The sequence below is a fragment of the Miscanthus floridulus genome, chromosome 18, assembly GCF_019320115.1.
Source record: "Miscanthus floridulus cultivar M001 chromosome 18, ASM1932011v1, whole genome shotgun sequence".
In the NCBI taxonomy this organism is placed as follows: Eukaryota; Viridiplantae; Streptophyta; class Magnoliopsida; order Poales; family Poaceae; genus Miscanthus; species Miscanthus floridulus.
This window is the reverse complement of record NC_089597.1, coordinates 124,473,783-124,493,556: the sequence shown is the minus strand read 5'-3', so window position 1 is coordinate 124,493,556 and position 19,774 is coordinate 124,473,783. Positions and strand designations below refer to the sequence as shown.

At 43.5% G+C, this 19,774-nt stretch overlaps 2 protein-coding genes across 4 annotated transcripts; one reads left to right on the top strand and one right to left on the bottom strand.

The window, feature by feature from the left end:
• Positions 1-2,864: 2,864 nt before the first annotated feature.
• Positions 2,865-5,313, top strand: LOC136521005 (protein STAR1-like). Its single transcript, XM_066514724.1, has 3 exons — positions 2,865-3,489; positions 4,681-4,868; positions 4,958-5,313. Exons 1-3 carry the CDS (start codon positions 3,012-3,014, stop codon positions 5,207-5,209), a joined length of 918 nt encoding a protein of 305 aa, XP_066370821.1. The 5' UTR covers positions 2,865-3,011; the 3' UTR covers positions 5,210-5,313.
• Positions 5,314-13,428: 8,115 nt separating this feature from the next.
• Positions 13,429-15,501, bottom strand: LOC136521006 (UPF0014 membrane protein STAR2-like). Of its 3 annotated transcripts, XM_066514727.1 has the most exons (4): positions 15,170-15,501; positions 14,757-15,002; positions 14,432-14,603; positions 13,429-14,387 (listed from the first exon to the last, which is right to left on the bottom strand). In XM_066514727.1, exons 1-4 carry the CDS (start codon positions 15,449-15,451, stop codon positions 14,266-14,268), a joined length of 822 nt encoding a protein of 273 aa, XP_066370824.1. In that variant the 5' UTR covers positions 15,452-15,501; the 3' UTR covers positions 13,429-14,265. The 3 variants fall into 3 exon arrangements, with proteins under 3 accessions (XP_066370824.1, XP_066370822.1, XP_066370823.1); XM_066514725.1 differs by having other exon boundaries at positions 13,429-14,603; positions 14,715-15,002; XM_066514726.1 differs by having other exon boundaries at positions 13,429-14,603; positions 14,739-15,002.
• Positions 15,502-19,774: the final 4,273 nt, after the last annotated feature.

Sequence of the window (19,774 nt, the reverse complement as noted above, 5' to 3'; positions counted from 1 at the left end):
AGCCAGCGGTGGGGCTAGGGGGGCTTCAGCCCCCCTACCCATCCTGAGCACGTGGAGTTTTCCTAAGTTCTTTCTTAAAATTTTATGCATACATGTATTAGGTAGGAGGGGCTAAGATTAAGAGAAGATAAAAAAACCTCTATTCTTTTATTCAGCCCCTCCTAATTTTTTTTCTGGCTTCGTCTCTACGGATAGGGCCACGTCGCCTGCAAACTCACTAGCCGTCAGATCCCCGCAACATGCATTATCGACCGTTGGATCAGACCTCTCACCCGTTAAGCCAGACCCGAGGAATGGATCGGGCCTCCCGCCCATTAAAACATACCAGAGCAATGGATGCAGCCGTCCTAAGCCTAGAGAGCTAATGGGCCCCTTCACGTGTATTCATACATTACTACTGTTCAGTATATATCAGCCCATACGCTATACGCAGGCTGGGGCATCCAACAGCGACTCGTCTCCGTGCGACGACGCGAGACGCTTCGACACTGCCGGTCAGCAATTGTCGGACTTCCTCTCACCCCGCGGCTCTGCACTCTGCACTATTACTTTTACATTCAGTTATTAGTAACGTTTTGTATATATGTGTATATATACTAGGGACGAGTAGTACTAGTAGTATTTTCATATTTATATAAAAGATCCAAAATTTTAGTTTCCTTCTGGGTCTAAAAAACTATTTTAAGTTTGGTAAAACAACTTGTTCTAAGTCAAACTATTTTAAGTTTGATCAAATCTATAGAAAAACACTAATATTTATGACAGTAAACCAAGATCAATAATAAGTACTCCCTTCGTCGAAAAAGAAACGCTATCTATTTATCACCGAGTGATTCTCGGGGTCGTCTCACTCGATTTATTATCTACCGTCCGATCTCTCTGGTACGTTATGATTTGCGTTCTCCTGCGCCGTAGGGCCATAGCTGGCTAGTGCCCGCGCGGTAGGAGGCAGGCACAGCACCCCGGTCACACTGCCCACCTCCACCCCTGTGCCTGTTGCCTAGGGCCTTGTTTAGATTACCTCTAAATTCCAAATTTTTTCACTCTCTCTTTATCACATCAATTTTTGGACGCATGCATGGAGCATTAAATATAGGTAAAAAAATAACTAATTGCACAGTTTGGTTGTAAATCACGATACGAATCTTTTGAACCTAGTTAGTCTATGATCGAACAAAGTTTGTCAAATACAAACGAAACGTGCTACAGTGTACAGATTGCAAAAATTTACAATCTAAACAACAAGGCCCTAGTACTAGTACGTATAGTAGAATAGGCAGCACAGAACCGGCCACATCTGCCCACCTCGGCCTTTGTGCCTGTTGACTCAGTACCCACTAGGCCCTACCATGGATGTGTATATGTATATGCAGATTTGTTTCTTTAATAGGTACAGATTACATACTATATTTTACTATTTGTGTTTTGGTGTAAACTCTGGCCTTGTTTAGTTAGACGAAGTTTGAGATTTTGGCTACTGTAGCACTTTTCGTTTTTATTTGTCAATTAGTATTCAATCATGGACTAATTAGGTTCAAAACGTTCGTCTTGCGATTTCCAACCAAACTGTGCAATTAGTTTTTTTCGTCTACATTTAATGCTCCATGCACGTATCGCAAGATTCGATATGATAGTTCCTGTAACACTTTTTGGGAAAAGTTTTTGGAACTAAACATGGCCTATGTGTAATTGGTGTAAATTGATTATTCGTATATGAGAATGGTCAGGATTATTTGAAAAGTTATCTGATTTTTTTGGCTTTTTTATTTTATTTTATGTATTTTTTATTTGGTTCTCCTTTGAATTTTTTCAATTTGGCTTCCATAGAAATAATCTGGCTATTTTTTGGTTTTTTATTTTCTGTATGTTTTATTTGGTTCTCCTTTGATATTTTCTAATTTGGCTTACATAGAAATAATCTGGCTATTTTTTTTTGTTATTTGGATAGTTTTTTTTTGTCTATTTGGGCCTCGTTTAGTTCGTGGCAAAGTTGGCGTTTGTACAGTGTTCGATGTGACGGCGAACACTGTAGCACTTTTGTTTGTATTTGTAAATTATTGTCTAAACATTGACTAATTAGGCTCAAAAGATTCGTCTCGTAGAGTTCAACCAAACTGTACAATTAGTTTTTGATTGCATCTACATTTAGTACTCCATACATATACCACAAGTTTGATGTGATAGGAAATCTTCTTTTTGCATAGTGTCAAAGTTGGGAGTTTTGGAGTAACTAAACATGGCCTTGGTCTAGATCCAAGGGTCATGAAAATCAGGTGTTTCATGGACAAGAATCACTCGATTTTTATTTGTTGCCCAATCGAGTGACGGCGTGGCGTCCAATACTCGAGTGTGACGGCCGTCAAAATCACTCGACCGATGGGTAGACAGACCAAAAGAAAGACGTTCTCACTTCTCGAAAAGTCAACTTTTTTTTTAACTTTGACCAAGTATATATAAAAAATATTAATATTTATAATATATAATTAGTATTATTAGTTAAATTGTTGAATATTTTCATAATAAACTTATTTAGAGAGATAAATATTGCTAATATTTTCTACAAATCTAATCAAACTTAAAAGAGTTTGACCGGCACATATCCCATACTTGTCTTACTTTTTAGGACGGAGGGAGTATATTATGAAATATATCTTTACTAAACTAATATCAGTATATACAACATCAAATATATTTTTATAATATATTTATTTGATGTCATAAATAATTTTAAATAATTTATTATTTAGTAATTTAGAAGTTAATTTATTTTAAGACCGAGGCAGTAGATAACATAAGACTCTCTCTGGTGCTAAGTTACGTATCATGCACCAGCTGAGCTGGGCAAAATATCCTTGTCTTTCAGTAATCAAATCGAGCACACATACAATCCTGATAAAGAGCACGAGAACTACTAGGGCCGCGCACCCATCGGGTGCTACAAAGCAACTGCACGTCTGCTCATTTTATCTTCTTCTCACTCTCTGTCTCTGTCCTCTGAAATCTCCACTCCAATGGCCTGTTCAGCTTCAGGTCAGCAACCACCCAAATCGAAGCACCAGCAAGTCGAGCTTATCATCTCCAGCGCGGCGGCGGGTCGCTTGTTCGATGAAGAAGACGAGGCTAAGGAGCTCCTGCTGGACGTGGTGGACAGCCTCGCCGACGCCGGCGGAGGTGATGGGCCGGCGGCGGCGTCCGGTACCGGCGGTAGGCCGCCGCCCAAGATACGGGTGCGTGGGCTGAGGAAGCGGGCGGCGTCGACCGGCGAGGAGATCCTGCGCGGCGTCCACCTGGACGTGCCACGCGGGATCGTCATGGGCGTCATCGGGCCCAGCGGCAGCGGCAAGTCCACGCTGCTCCGCGCGCTCAACCGCCTCTGGGAGCCCGCGCCCGGGGCCGTGTTCCTCGACGGCGCCGACGTCTGCGGCCTCGACGTCCGCGCGCTCCGGCGCAAGGTCGGCATGCTTTTCCAGCAACCCGCCATGTTCGACGGTACGTACGAACGTATACTCCTGCCAGTACACGCTAGACGGCTAGAGACGGACTTCGTTCATTCTTTTTTTCTGCCAAACAAACTGCTGCCTTTTCTTCAACCAAGACGAAGTGCACGAACACGTGGACCGTACGATCGGGGACGAACGCTTATGATCAATTGTTCAAGAGCCCAACCGATGACTTTTATTAAGAGCTTCTTGCATGATTTTTTTTAAAAAGAAAATGTTCAGCACACTTAATACCCACGACTTTTGAAGCATGATGCCAGAGTTCATGGCTTCAGGCTTCCTCGTTCTAAGACTAAATTTAAGTCCGTTAAAGTTTGTTCTAAATAAATAAATAAATAAAAAATAAACCTTGTCAAGTTATATTTTAAATGAAAAGAGTTACACGTCACATTATGATTTTTTAATAATCTTAATAATGTGGATCTTGTGTTGTAAATCCACGTAAGTTTTTAGGTGTAAATAGTCAAAGATGAAAAAAAACTAAATTGACTTGATTCTGATCGAAGAAAGTAACATAACCAAAAGTTAGCAAAATGAAAGTGTCCGGCTTTATAGTTTGTACCACTCTGAGGATGATAAAATCAGGCTATGTGTCCAATTTTACAAGTACGACTTACTTGTTTGTGATGTCATATGGGTTTTCGGTACACATGATGAAAGAGAAAATTGACCGGTACGAATAAAATTTCTTGCTTCGAAGATGGCAATGGCGGACTCGGATTTCTAGGTTTTAAACTGGCATCATTAGCTAAAGGACGGTTTTGACAGGGCAAACCATGGTTACATAATTCAGGAGTGATGTGGCTTTGACGTAGTATGTTAGGTAGCTTTGAATGTAAGCTTGTATGGTTATTATTGTTTAAGCCTCTCGATAATTCCCGATTTCTCCAAAGAACAGAGCGGTGCAGAGAGAAGCAAACAACTACTCCCACTGTTCCAAATTATAAGGTGTTCTATCTTTTCTAGATAGATAACTATAATCGTTATGTATCTAGAAAAGGTGGAACGACTTATAATTTAGAATAGAGGGAGTACATACAAAAATCGTTGTAAACTGTGTGATGAGCAAGACTTGATGTCCATTTTGGAATTTATTTGGGCTTTACCACGGAAAAAACACACAAAAACGCGTATCCCACGATGTCTAATTTTTGTTATGTTTCTGTGTGTGCTATGCTAGGAACTGTGGCATACAACGTGCGCTACGGGCCACAGTTGCGCGGCAAGAAGCTCACCGAAACCGAGGTGCAGAGCCTGTTGAGGCTGGCCGACCTCGACCCTACCTTGTCCTCCAAGCCTGCCAACGAGCTGTCCGTCGGCCAGGCGCAGCGCGTTGCCTTGGCTCGCACCCTCGCCAACGACCCTGAGGTGCGCGCGCTCAGTCACTTTGTCGTCGTCGCCGTCCCGTCCTCCATGGCGCTGTCGATATGATCACCTTTGTCGCTGGATGCATGTAGGTGCTCCTGTTGGACGAGCCGACGAGCGCGCTAGACCCTATATCCACGCAGAACATCGAGGACACCATAGTGCGTCTGAAGAAGACGAGGGGGATCACCACGGTGATCGTCTCCCATAGTGTGAAGCAGATCCAGCGCATCGCGGACCTGGTGTGCCTTCTCGTCGCCGGCGAGGTCGTGGAGGTGCTCGTGCCGTCAGAGTTGTCCAGGGCCAAGCATCCCATGGCCCGACGCTTCTTGGAGCTAAGCTGAAGATTGATCTGAGCAGGTGGAAGATATATATACTATCTGATTGATGTATGCGAAATATGCGTCATAAATAGAAACAATACGATATATATATTATTGGTGCGACATACTCACTACCATAATCCTGAATTACTTTGACTGCTAAAGATTTCCTCGAGGGTCTAAATAAAACTGCCAAGGAAACGCTTGGCTGCGGACATAGACCTCCAAGGAAATGAATATTCTTGAGTGCTAAACCAAACCACCAAGGTAATTTTAAGTTTTCTTGATTGTTGTTACAAGCCGCCAAGGTAATTGTTCATTTCCCTGTGTGTTATTCAAAACAGCCATGGTAATTCGTATTTCCTTGAGTGCTATTCGAAACCACCAAGGTAATTCATATTTTCTTGAGTGTAATTTGAAACCCCAAGGAAATTCTCATAGGTTTAAAATTCATTTTTTTGAATTTTTCAAATGACCTCAGATGGAGATATGACCTAAACCAAAGTTATAGTATTCGACGAGATCTAAAACCTTTTAGTTCAAACTTTTTACATTTGAAAGCGTTTAGCATCTCAAATATTCATTACAAAATTCAACAAAGTGAATACAAAAGGAAAAAAATAATTCAATTAGGATTTTTGACTAAAAATCCACCTTAGGATGTTTGTCCCAAATATTCATTACAAGATCTCAAAAAATAAAACTTCTTTGGGTGTTCGTCTTTAAAAATCCATTTACAGATACTCCCTCCATCCTGAAATATAGCGTGTTTTAATTACCCTAAGTCAACTTACCTTATGTTTGACTAAAATTATAGAAAAACATATTAACTTGTACCACATAAAAAGGTAGTTATTAAAAATACGTTCCATAATGTTTCTAATGGAGCTTATATGATGTCAAAAACATTATTGCTCTATTCAATAAATTTGGTCAAACTTAAGATAGATTGATTTAATACACTATATATTAGGTATTTTAGAGACAAAAATCACTAAGTGTCTTTAGAACAATTATACTTTTTGACTGTTTATGTAAATAAAAAAGGTTGTCTTCTGAAATAGATTTTAATTGCAATTTGGGCTAGGTCGGTTTCACCTGTAGTTAAGTGAGGTTTGACATGTGCTGGATGGATTCTGGATTGTTCTTGCTAAGAAGTGCTGGTTGGGCTTCCTTTGTGAGGGACTTTGTCTGGTCCTACAAGGGTCCTACCAAGAATGTGTTTTGTCATGGTAAAGACAAAACAAAACATCTCAAATCAATTTCGTCACGTAGTGTATATGTGAAGTACTGTCTTTCATAGAGATGCAAGTGGGTTTATCTGTGAACCAAAAATAAATTTAATTATTTTTGGAGTTCATGGAAAACCCACTTGCATTCCTATTTTTTCATATTGAACGCAATAGTATGTAAGGTCTCAATCTAATCATTCTTCCAATTTTTTTTTACTTGATCTAGACCACTATAATCTTGATCAGTTAATGAAATGTGGCAATCCCTCTCAGGATTCAAAAGTACAATAAGAGCATGGCATTACGCCAAAACACACACAAACAAGACACTACATCAAAGACGGGCCAACAACGTGTGTCTCTAATGACTAATTAGAGAAGGAGCTCAACCGTACAAGAGGGAGTGGGGAAGATGGAAGAAGATGAGTGAGGATGGCATGTGGGCCCACATACTAGGTCCATACTCACCAGCCATGTATGCGGTTTATTGCAATCTCCAAGACATGTGTCTCTAATCGACGCTCGTCTCCAAGACGTCCCGGTCCACATTCAGGAGATCGCCCTCCACAGTGTTTGTCATGGTGCGGCGGTGGCGCTGACCGCAGCACAAGTTCTGACTGGGTACGAGCTCCACGCCATGGAGACTAGTTTCCCAATGGCGACGGCCCTGAGGAGCATGAGGACCTGCTCGAAGAATTTGTCATGGAAGCAGAGGCCATAGTAGACATCAAATCCGCCCAGGATGTGGTGAACAAGATCTTTGGTTAGATTGTATCTAGGGTCATCCGATGAACAAAGACTCCTGTTCTTTCCATTAAATATACCTTAGTACAATGCACTTGTGTATGACTGTTTTTATCTTTTGTTTTTGCTCTATAGGCGATACATATCGTATCGGCTTTTATTGTCTTTGAAGATTTTCGTTTTTCGAACTAGAGGCGATACCTTTCTGATACCGGCTATTAGAGCCGAAAACGAATCGGCTATCAAATGTTGACCGGGTGTCAAGATAACGTACCATAGAACTTTTCATATAAAAAGTCGAACGATTAATCAACCCAGGTCAAGCACCCTATTAGGCGAAATAGAACTTCTTCAAGGAATCCACTAATTCTGAATCGCGCTTATATTTCGATTCAGCATTCACATACGTCGGCCTAAACCCAACTCCAAGACTCAACGCTTATTTTTCCTTTAATCCAATGGTCGATGTGAAGCCATGATTTTTTCTACTAAAACAATCTCTCAGAGCCGATCGCTTGCATCAACTGTTAGCTTTCATTATTGATCCTAATAAAGCCTCCTTCCCATGACTTGCCAGAAAAACATTCGAAATCTCCTAGTTCCCAAAATACTGGATCGACTGTTGCGATGCTCACAGACTCATCAGCGTAAACCAGTTCGACGTCATCTCCATGCCATTGAATCAAACACTGATGCATGGTTGATGGTATGCAACAATTCGTATGAATCCAATCACGACCAAGGAGCAAACTGTAAGACCCTTTCCCATCGATGACGAAGAATGTAGTGAGCAGAGTCTTGCTTTCAATTGTTAGTTCGACGTTTATTGCCCCCCGAGTCTTAAACGTATTGCCCCCGAAGTCTTTAAGCATCATGTCAGTCTCCATCAGATCTTCTGGTCCTTTGCCAAGTTTACAAAAAGTAGTATAAGGCATAAGATTGACAGAAGCACCTCGGTCTATTAAACATCTTGTTCATCGGCTTCCCATTGACAAGACCTTTCATATATAAAGATTTTAAGTGCCGATGTTTGACTGGTTTGTCAAATATTGCTTGCTGTACAACCATTAACTTGGCAACTATCTCCTCATACTCTGACTCATCAAAATCCGAATAAACTTCTTGATCTACCGGAGCTCTGAATTTCAATGGCAACAGAAAAGCCATTTGGAAATTAGCCGATGGTTGCTTGCTATCGGCTATTTGCTTAGTACGCCACACTTGAGTTTTACCGGATGCCTGAGCCTGTTCCATCTCTTTATTCCTTAGGTGTTGCACCCTTCTCTTCTGGCTTCTTGTTAAACCTTCTGGGCACCACTGGCCTTCCTGCCACATATATCTTCTTTTAGTGCCTTCCTCTTCATGATCAGCCCAGTCCTGATCAACGACTCTTTTTCCAAGCCGATCATGAACACTTTTATTTTTTAAGTGCCGATCCATGTTGTTATGATGATATGCATCTTGAGCATGGATAGACCGGTGGTTGGTTTGAGACTGCCTATACTCTCGATATTGCTTGCTGCATTCTGGACAGTCATGTCTGGTAGGCAACTTCAAACCTTCATTCCAGCAATGTCTAAAGAAAGGACAATTCCAATGTAATTCAGCTTGTTCCCTTTCATACCTCTCTTGTTTCAGTTGATGCTAGTATGCTTGATCTTTTAACCAACGCTGATAATCCTTTCCCTTCTGCCGCTGCCATTTATTCAATAGAATCCGAGACGTGACCCGTGGCTTTGTCGTCTCTGCTTTTGACATCTCCCCCTGTTCGTATCGGCTCTTTTGCTCGGCACGATGTCTTCTAATCTCTCTGTACTCGTCAGCTGATATTTGCATCTTGGGATCGACTGTTCTAGCTTTTTTTGATTTGGTTGATGTTAGGACCTTAGTTTTTCATTCGAATAACCTAGCATCAACCATGTTTTGATCTCCTGGGAAAGGATTATCATCAACTTTCATTTTCCGAGGCGTATCAAATTTGAGCCTCCCCTGCTGAATGGCCCTCTGTATATGTTGCCAGAAAATTCTGCATTCATTAGTGGAATGAGAAGTAACATTATGGAACTTGCAGAACTTCTTATTCTTCAACTGATCAGGGGGCAACATGACATGACCATCGGACAACTTGATCTGCCCTTCCTCCAGTAAGAAATCAAAGAGCTTATCTGATTTGATGATATCAAAGTCATAGCTCTCCTCGACGCCTCTTCCCCAAGGATTTGGCACCATCACTGCCTTCTTGCCCCAATTCCATTCAGCTGCAGCAACCTCTTCTTCTTCATCTTCATAGCCGTCATTGACTGAGTATGGATCATAAGCTTCAGCTACTGTGGTACTCTTCTGGAATCGGGTATCTCTGCGCATACTCTAGAATTGGCTATTGAGCGCTGCCACTCGTTGAGCCAATTGACCCAAGTTGTCGAATTCCTGCCCCAGCATCTTTTCTTTCCACATCGGCAGCATTCCTTGAATAGCTAAAGCAGCTAGTTGATCATCGGCCAAGTTTAAGGAGAAACACAAGTTCCTGGTTTCTCGGAACCTCTGAAGAAATTCAGTGCCCGATTCATTGGTCTTCTGTCTTATAGTTGTCAGATCGGTAATCTTCTTTTCTTCAGTCCTAGTGTAAAAATATATATGAAACTTCTTCTCTAGGTCAGCCCAATTGATAATGGAATTGACTGGCAATGATGAAAACCAAGTGAAGGCTGGCCCTGATAAGGATAGAGAGAAGAAACGAACTCGATGGGCATCCTCAATTAACGCTTCGTCCAATTGTGTAAGATACCGACTGATATGTTCTAGGAGCCTATAATTTGTGGGAAGAACGACCAAATCATACCATTCTGGATATGGGCGTTTGTACGAAAAGGTCAGCCCTTTTGGCTTCAGACCGAACTGATTCTTCATCACCTCGGTCACCCTCAGCAATAATTCATCAGCTTGCGGATTTGGATTTCTCTGCACCTGCTGACCCATCTGTGGATTGAAATCCCGCATGCCTTGATATCCTAGATTTGGCATCATGTGGAGGGTGTTATAATCCGTGCCATAGTGATACCTTTGTGGAATCTCAATCTGCTAGGTCCTTTGCTGGCTTGCTGCTTGAAGTCTCTGATTATAGACATAAGGATCTATATCTCTATGGATCATTTGAATGGATGGTGCTATGTTTTGAGCCGACGATGGTATGTGGCCTGATGTGTCAAAATTGATCACATGGTTCTGACTTTGCCCTGCCGGCTGTTGCACATGCTGTACTGATGGTCCAGAATTGTACTGTGTCTGATTTACAGTAGTTTCTTGAGTTTGTTCAGATAAACCCTGAACTATCTGCACATCATCACTACCAGCTGGTACTGCTTCTTGATGACTGGTACCGACTTGATTGGTCCCTTAGGTCGACGGATCTAGAATGTTGTAATAAGCCGGTCCACCTTGACCAACTGGAAATCCATGAATCGCCTCTCTCATGGCATTGTGGAATATGTCCACGAAAGATTCGTTATGGCTTGATATGGCATCATGAATAGATTTGTCTACAACTTCCTTAAAGAAACGCCTGTCTTTAGCTTCAGTTGTGTCTGTCTGCCCATGTAACAGAACTCTTGGTAGTGGAAATTTCTGAACAATTGTGTTGTCACGTGTTTTGCTGTAGGACAACAAACACTTGTTCGGAAACTCTTCTGTAGCTTTGCTGATGATACCCTTATCCCCATCAGGTAGATCTTCATAATGCAGCATAAGGATGTCATTGTTGTTGTGAACCGCCATGACGATTGTGGGGTTCCACCGAACCTGCCAGAAACATGTGTCGACACAGAATTTTCATCTCGTGCCGAGGACACACGCAATAAGCCGGAAGGGTCTGCTCGATGGAGCTATAGATCCTCCTAGCTTCAGCGCAGGGGTGGTCGATCCTGCGCACTCCTCCCGAGACATGCCAGTCAATTTGACCCTATAATTGACAAGGAGAGAAAGCTCATCAGTAATTAAGGGCGAAACTTGCCGGTGTTGCCAGACAGTCCCGAATGTGAGGCTCTAAGAGCCGATATGAGAGGAGATCGACTAAATAGCCGATTCTAGCATACTCATGAGAAGAAATCGGTTAAAGCTCATGGGGTTCTATAAGAAGAATCGGTTATCATTCAAGATAAATGTCGTTATTTGAGCAAATATTAATCAATGGCAATAAGATGTCAACAATGATTGGTTTATGTTGAGCCAATGATTACAAGCAACCAAACTCCTTTTATATAAAGAAACAATTCAACATCACTTAACCGTTTAATAAAGATAAATCTAATGAACATGTTAGATCTCATCTATCGCTATGACCAGTGGGGCATGAGGCAGAATCATGCAGGCTGTAGAAATAACGATAGACTCGACGACCCTAACTCATTACTAATATCAGTGGGGCATGAGGCAGAATCATGCAGGCCGTAATTAAATAATAAGATTATGGGGCTAACATATCTTTCAACCTATCTTTACTTCAACAGTCTCGTGATGTGAACTGTTCGTGAAAGCACTCGATATCCGCTAAAACTGCCGATTCAGGCATAACGCACAGTTAAAGTCATGCCTTATCAGGAATAGATCTATCAAATAACGATCCCCACTTCACGGTGCTAACAGTGGGGTGTAAGGTAGAATCACACAGGCCATGGAACGGTTCTCGCTAGCCAATAAATCTACTCAAGACGCAACATGCTTTAACCGCACGCTATGCACGATCAAGATTGACATAAAACAGCCGATAAAACGTAACTCATCGTTTAAGGTATAGATTAGATCAGTTTTAGATTAACAAACGATGGGCTAAGCAAGATATAAGGCCGATCTAGATCAATCCCAATCGGGCAGACTGATATTGCTGTAATTTAGAAAAATAATAAAAGCAATAAGCAATATCGGTAACTTAATGAATCTACCAAAGACTGCCATTCTATGGTAGAGCCGATAACTTGACCTTGATCTAGTTCATGCAGTGAGGGTCGACCAGATCGATGCAGCCATACTTGAACTAGGCAAGAATCAATAACTAACTTATACTAGAGTCGCAGTGGAGGTCGACCGGATCGATGCGGCCGTACGAACAGAGGTATAAGCCATGATGGTACTTATAACAAGCAGTGGAGGTCGACCGGATTGATGTAGCCGTACTTGCTGAAGAACTCGCCGAGATCTACTCTACTCCTACTCCTAAGGGGTGGCCGGAGCCAAAAAAGTAAATAACTTATATATTGGATTGATTATTGTTTTCTTACAATAGTCGGAGTTTGATATTTATACCCAGAGTCCAAACATGAATCCTACTCGAGCACGATTCGTTATAATTCCTGGCATAAACGAAAACATTCCTAATTTAAGATAACTTGGACTCTAATCTTTCCCTTTTTGTAGAGTTCGATATGTAGTTTCCTGACGCCAACCGTAGTTCATCATCGCTATCCTGCTGACGTCATCCCAAGAGATCTGATTCCAGAGTCGTATTTGAATCGGTTGACATCGATCCTCCTTGATTGGCACAGTCTTGGAAGCCTGCGAGTTCCCACGTTCTTTCTCCAAAATTTTGGTGTAAACATATTCATTACAAGATCTCAAAAAATAAAACTTCTTTGGATGTTCGTCTTTAAAAATCGATTTACATATACTCCGTCCATCCTGAAATATAGCGTGTTTTAATTACCCTAAGTCAACTTACCTTATGTTTGACTAAAATTATAGAAAAACATATTAACTTGTACCACATAAAAAAAGTAGTTATTAAAAATACGTTCCATAATGTTTCTAATGGAGCTTATATGATGTCAAAAACATTATTGCTCTATTCAATAAATTTGGTCAAACTTAAGATAGATTGATTTAATACACTATATATTAGGTATTTTAGAGACAAAAATCACTAAGTGTCTTTAGAACAATGATACTTTTCGACCGTTTATGTAAATAAAAAGGTTGTCTTCTGAAATAGATTTTAATTGCAATTTGAGCTAGGTCGGTTTCACCTGTAGTTAAGTGAGGTTTGACATGAGCTGGATGGATTGTGGATTGTTCTTGCCAAGAAGTGTTGGTCGGGCTTCCTTTGTGAGGGACTTTGTTTGGTCCTACCAAAGGTCCTACCAAGAATGTGTTTTGTCATGGTAAAGACAAAACAAAACATCTCAAATCAATTTCGTCACGTAGTGGGTGAAGTACTGTCTTTCATAGAGATGCAAGTGGGTTTATCTGTGAACCAAAAATAAATTTAATTTTTTGGGGGTTCATGGAATACCCACTTGCATCCCTATTTTTTCATATTGAACGCAATAGTATGTAAGGTCTCAATCTAATCATTCTTCCAAGTTTTTTTACTTGATCTAGACCACTATAATATTGATCAGTTAATGAAATGTGGCAATCCCTCTCAGGATTCAAAAGTACAATAAGAGCATGGCATTACGCCAAAAAACACACAAACAAGACACTACATCAAAGACGGGCCAACAAGGTGTGTCTCTAATGACTAATTAGAGAAGGAGCTCAACCGTACAATAGGGAGTGGGGAAGATGGAAGAAGATGAGTGAGGAATGGCATGTGGGCCCACATACTAGGTCCATACTCACCAGCCATGCATGCGGTTTATTGCAATCAATGATAATTTGGACCTCGTGTCACCAAATGGGCATGTTTGGGGATCTGGATCTGTAGTTTTGAAAGATAGAGAATTATATGGCACCACCGTGTAAGTTTAGTTATCTCGTGTGGCTCATTTAGCAAGTTTGGAGACTTAGATACGTATTTGAAAGTTTGGAATCTAGACGGCATCACCGTAAAATTTAGGTCACGGAACCAACATGTTAGATTCACGTGAACACTGAGTTAGCATGCCATGCTGACGTATAGAGCAGATCGAAACCCATTTAGACTAGTGCTGGAGTCCAGGATAAGTTTAAGGACCTAAAAATAAAAAAATGAAAAGTTTGAGACATGTATGACACCACCTCCCAAGTTAATTTGTGGACTGCAAGTGTATTTTAGTCTTATTTTAAAAACAGCAACGTAATATCCTGGCCTCCTGGGAGTGGCCTTATACTTGGTACCAATCATTAAGCACGCTAGTCATCCCAGAAGACTTCTTCTTTAAGCTGGAAGGCCTTGGTGAAGAAGGCTGGCCAGCAGAGGTACGACAAGCAGATGCCGCTGACGGTGGAGGCAGCCGTGATCATGTTCTTGAGGACTATTTAATTTGGACCTCGTGTCACCAAATGGGCATGTTATTGCAATCAATGATAATTTGCTGCTGGACTGCCTGCAGCGGCGACTCACCCGCCATGATAAACCCCTGGGTCTTGGCGTTGTCGATGGCCGGGGACAACGCGATGCCCAACGACCTCCTCATCTGCTGGAGCGTCGCATCGCGTGGCGTCGCACCTAGAGCAAGTGCTGTCTCCACCTGCAGAAAAGAGAAAATAAACAAGATTTGTAAACATTATTTTATTTGCAATTGCAAAGTGACACGATCGATGATCATACAGATTAGGCAGGAATTAGGCAAGGAAAAGACATAAGCAGCACGTCGCCAGGCTACCACAGGGTTCGAGCTGACCAGGCTCTTCTGGATCTTGACGTCGTCGCGGAGCTTCTTCATTGTGACTCCAGTGACGGTCATAGCGTTGCTGACCATCATGCCGGCCGCGGGGATGATGTACCTCGGGGTAAACGGGAAGACGTCGAGCACGAGGAGCAGTGCGATGGTGATCACGGTGCCGACGAGGATGGACACGAAGGCGATGCACTTTCCATGGGGGACCTGCTTTGCGCGCTGGCCCGCCGTGTAGCTGGCGACCGTCACCTATATCGTTCGTTACAAAATTCAGTTAGTCAGAGGTAGGTGATGATGATGATGAACAGAGAGTGCATGATGATGATTGATCATTCGGTTACAAAATCGAGGGAACAAAATCAAGAACGCATCAATGCAACTACATATAGATGGTGAACAGAGGGTGCGTTACGTGCCATGAAGACGTAGGTGAGGATCCATGGTGTGGCGTTCTTCTGGTCAAAGATGAAGTGGAGGACGAATCCGACCAGGGAGAGCTGGAGGAAGGAGCGCGCGACGGCGTAGAGCATCTCAGCCTCGATCCCCAGGCGCTGCGTGAAGCTGAGCATGACTGCCAGGGCGACCACGGCGGTGGCAGCGGCCGGCTTGAGCATGCCCACCAGGAAGTCTCGCCAGAAGCCTGGCTCCCCCAGGTCCGGCGGCGCCATCTGCTCCAGTAACGCCCTCGCGTGCTCCATCGCTCCACCTCAGGTACCACAGCCAAGCACCTCCCTCCCCATCAATGTTTTATTTTATAGAAAGTGAAGATAAGGGCGGACAGCTAGCTGCTGCGTGTTCGACATGAAATTGTTTCATGAATGTGACTGTTCATGGGTGTCATCACTCCTATCGTTTCCGCGGCGATGTGCGGGGGTTGTCAACCAGCACTAGTTCATATCATCACCATCACCTATAGGACAAAGACAAGATTGGTTGATGAACGTCACTATGGCACAGGCAATTACTAGGGGCGGCTGCTGACCGTTGTTACCCATCCATCGCGAGAAATCAACGGTTTTTAGGAGCAACTCGCCAGCAGTTTCTAGAAAATCAATTGTTAGGGTGGGCGGGGCACAAGGCATGAGGTTCACCTGAGCCGTCAGACGCCCCACCTACAGTCCCTAAACCCTAACCGATCTAGTGAGGGGGCGTTGTCAGCGACGGGAAGACCGCCACCGGCCACCGCCGCCTTTGCACCTCCGCCACTGCGTCCGCGACTTCACCGCCGGACCTCACCGCGCCACTGACAAGCACCCCATGGCAAGCTCGTCTTCTACGAAGATGGCCGATGGTTTGCACCTCCGCAACCCCTCTCTGTCGGTGCGAAAAGTGACTAATAACTAAATATTTGTAGTTTTGCCATGTGTTATGATCGGATGTGGCCTAGCACTCAATGACATAGAATTTATACTGATTCAGGCAATAGGCCCTACGTGCAGTTGAGGTCGGTCGGTGACTTTATTCCTGAGCCCAGATGCTCGAAGTTTACTGTGGGGTTACAAACGAGTAAGGAATGAGAAAATGGGTGTTAGAGGCCCGGTTGGACTCTAAACCGAGCGGAAGAGAGTGACGGATGCTCAAACGTGCGCTAAGTATTGGAACGTATGCTCTGTGTGTCCGAGCTTATCAACTGTTGAGAGCGTGTAGACTGTGTAGCTGTCGAGTCCTAGAGCTATTGAGCTGTCGAGTCGACCAATCTTTGGGCGGCTTTTAGGAGAGAGCACATTCTCTTTTATAATTGAAGGGGATGGCCTTATAAGTCAGAGAAAGAGATAGAGAGTGTATACATGTGCTGCCTAGTCTTGTTGCCCATACCATCGGGTACGGGATGGCCGTCAACGCCCACAATATTATTTATGTTCAGACACATCTGGCAGACTCTACCATGTTTGCCTGGTACGGCAAACGACGGCGCCCACAATACTATTTATACTCTGACGTGTCTGGCAGACTCTACCGTGTTCTCCTGACATACCCTGATGGCACCGTCCTGCAGGTGCGCAGGGCATGGCAGGGTACAGTCCTCGGTATTGCGGTTGACTTGAGCGCCTTACCTTATCTGCTCCGCCTGCTCTGGTCAGTCGTTCCCAGTCGTTTCCGACCGTGTCGGTCGGGAAAGAGCAACGAGCAGAAGTCCGGCATATCCTCGGTCGAAGAAGGGGGTCGGAGTCGGACTACGGTCCCACCTTGGCCAGGCCTTCCGATCGGGGACCGGATCATTGTCTCAGCCTGTCATTGTGTGTCTGGGTCGGCCCAGGCACGTGTTGTCGCTGCGCCACCTGCTCGGCCGGGTTTTGCAGGAAAGCGAGTCCATTGGGTGCGTTACGTATCAATGCAACTACATATAGACGGTGAATGGAGGGTGCGTTACGTGCCATGAAGAGGTAGACGAGGAGGATCCATGGTGTGGCGTTCTTCTGGACAAAGATGAAGTGGAGGACGAATCCGACCAGGGAGAGCTGGAGGAAGGAGCACGCGACGGCGTAGAGCATCTCGGCCTCGATCCCCAGGCGCTGCGTGAAGCTGAGCATGACGGCCAGGGCGACCACGGCGGTGGCAGTGGCCGTCTTGAGCATGCCCACCAGGACGTCTCGCCAGAAGCCTGGCTCCCCCAGGTCCGGCGGCGCCATCTGCTCCAGCAACGCCCTCGCGTGCTCCATCGCTCCACCTCAGGTACCACAGCCAAGCACCTCGCTCCCCATCAATGTTTTATTTTCTAGAAAGTGAAGATACGGGCGGACAGGCGGACAGCTAGCTGCTGCGTGTTCGACATGAAATCGTTTCATGAACACAAAAGTTATCCTTTGCCCGTATAAAACGTTTGGGTCTGTCACAAGAATTTTTTGGCCGTTGGATTTGAGTTTTGATCGATCTGCGTCGTCCGTCTCGCGCTCCCTCTGGGGTCTGTCCTCTCCGTTTTTTGGTCGTCGACACTTGAGTCCCACCTGTCAGCTTGTTTTTGGGAAACGCGCGCATTTATCTCTTTTGAACTGTTCATTTCGTTTCCCATTCGCCTTTGCTTCCTCCGTTCAGAATCACGGACCTGCCGCAGGGGCTGGTGGACGACGGCAAGGCGTGCCAGGGCATCATCTGCGTGGCTGCCCGGATGCCGGACGCCCGCGGCATCCTCATCAACTCCTTCGAGTCGCTGGAGGCGCGCGTGATGCGGGCGCTCAGGGACGGGCTGTGCGTGCCAGACCGCCCCACGCTGCTGGTCTCCTGCGTCGGGCCGCTGGTCTCGCCCGACGGCGACAAGGACCACGACTGCCTCTGCTGGCTGGATGCGCAGCCAGACCGCAGCGTCGTGTTCCTCTGCGTTGTGGATTTTGCCGTCGGTGGTGAGTGTTTCTTCTAGCTTTTGATTAGATGTTGTAGATCCCGTCGTCGTCGACCTGATTTTGGTTGGATTTTTGCCGTTTTGATCTTCTCCCTGTTGTTTTGTGTTGGGGAGGCGAGTCGTAGGGGATTTCCTTCGTTGATTTGCGTCGCTAGTGAGTTTTTTTAATGGCGAGGCGAAGGCGAAGGCGGAGGCGGAGGTCGTGGCTGAGGCGGAGTTGGAGCCAGAGGCGGACCTGTAGGCGGTAGCGGACCCCTGGGTTGAGTTGGAGTCGCAGTCTTCTTCGGCTTTGATTTGTTTCATCAGTGAGTTTTTCTTTCAGTTCATGTTTAGAAATTATAGATCCGGTTGGTGGTGTTGTGATATTTGTTGTTTGTTCCTGATTCGTGTATTTCCATGAGGTTTAGTCTTAGGCGTCGTATTTTTGTTTGTTGATGATGTTTGTTGTAGTTTGAATATGCTTGTGTGTAGATGGACATGTTCAATGGTAGTACTTAGCCATGGGAAACTTTGTCAGGACACCGATAATTAGGGATATGAACTGCTTTGTGTGGTTTGTTTGTAAATTGTTTCTTCTGTAGGTGTTATAGAAGTTGAGGCACAACATGATTTCTGTCATTTTGATTTCTCTGGAATTATGTCCTGACTGCAACTGGAATTTTAGCCCAGTTTTGTATGTTTCATTTTCTGATTATCTTATTTTGGTGCATTGTGTCGTGTCAGTGGATGCATTCTAAGTAACTGGAGGTGATTTGCCATGGTTACTAGATTCTTGTTGATGATTATTTATGTAGTGTTGTCATCATTTCCTTTGTTCTTTTGCTTGTTGTTGTATTTGTAATTTTTTCTCGTAGGTGGAACCTATATTTTTATATTCTTTTTTTTCTTATTGTTTACCTTTTGCTTGGTTTGTTTATTGTAGTCATCATTCTTTGATGCTCTTGTTTGATTATTTTTTCTCTAGTTGCTCAAAATGCATTTGGGGTTACATTGGTTGATTTTGACAATGATTAGGTAATTTTCAAACTAAGGGATGCAATGCAGATACTGATGATTAAAGGCCATGGTGATTATTATGATGATGAAAGAGTAAGTTTGGTGGCTTTCTCATTGTTTTTTATTAGCATTAATAATTATGTACCTATTATTATTTCTTAATTTTGTAGTTGTAGTAGTGTTCAACTACAATTACTGTTGTTGATTAGTTGTAATTCGTAGGTATTATTGATGTATTTAGTACTAAGTTTAAAAAGTTAACTTTCTTTGGCTAGTATTTTTTAATGGACTATGTAATTGTAGTTGCAATCCAAGGAAAATTTACTTTGATATATTTGGTCAAGCATTGTCCTTATATTTTTTTGTTTTTGCATTCCTTAAAAAATTTCTGTCTTTATTGATTTGATTACTCGGGTGACCATTAGGCTCCTACTATCTCTGAAATAATCTTTGTTTTATTTGTTCTTGTTTTTTTCTGGTATGCTGAGACGTAGCTGGATATGTACGAGGTGGAAGCAGAGTCATTTTTGTTGTTGATTTGTCTGCGTTGGTCTGTATTTCAATCAGTATTTGGTTACAAGTTGTACATCTGCCTGCCAGTTTTCTTTTTCCTTTTTTGATCTGGTGTTTTTGGATATGTTCAGGCAGGAATATGAGATGCAGGTGATTAATGATGGTTTTTCTATGT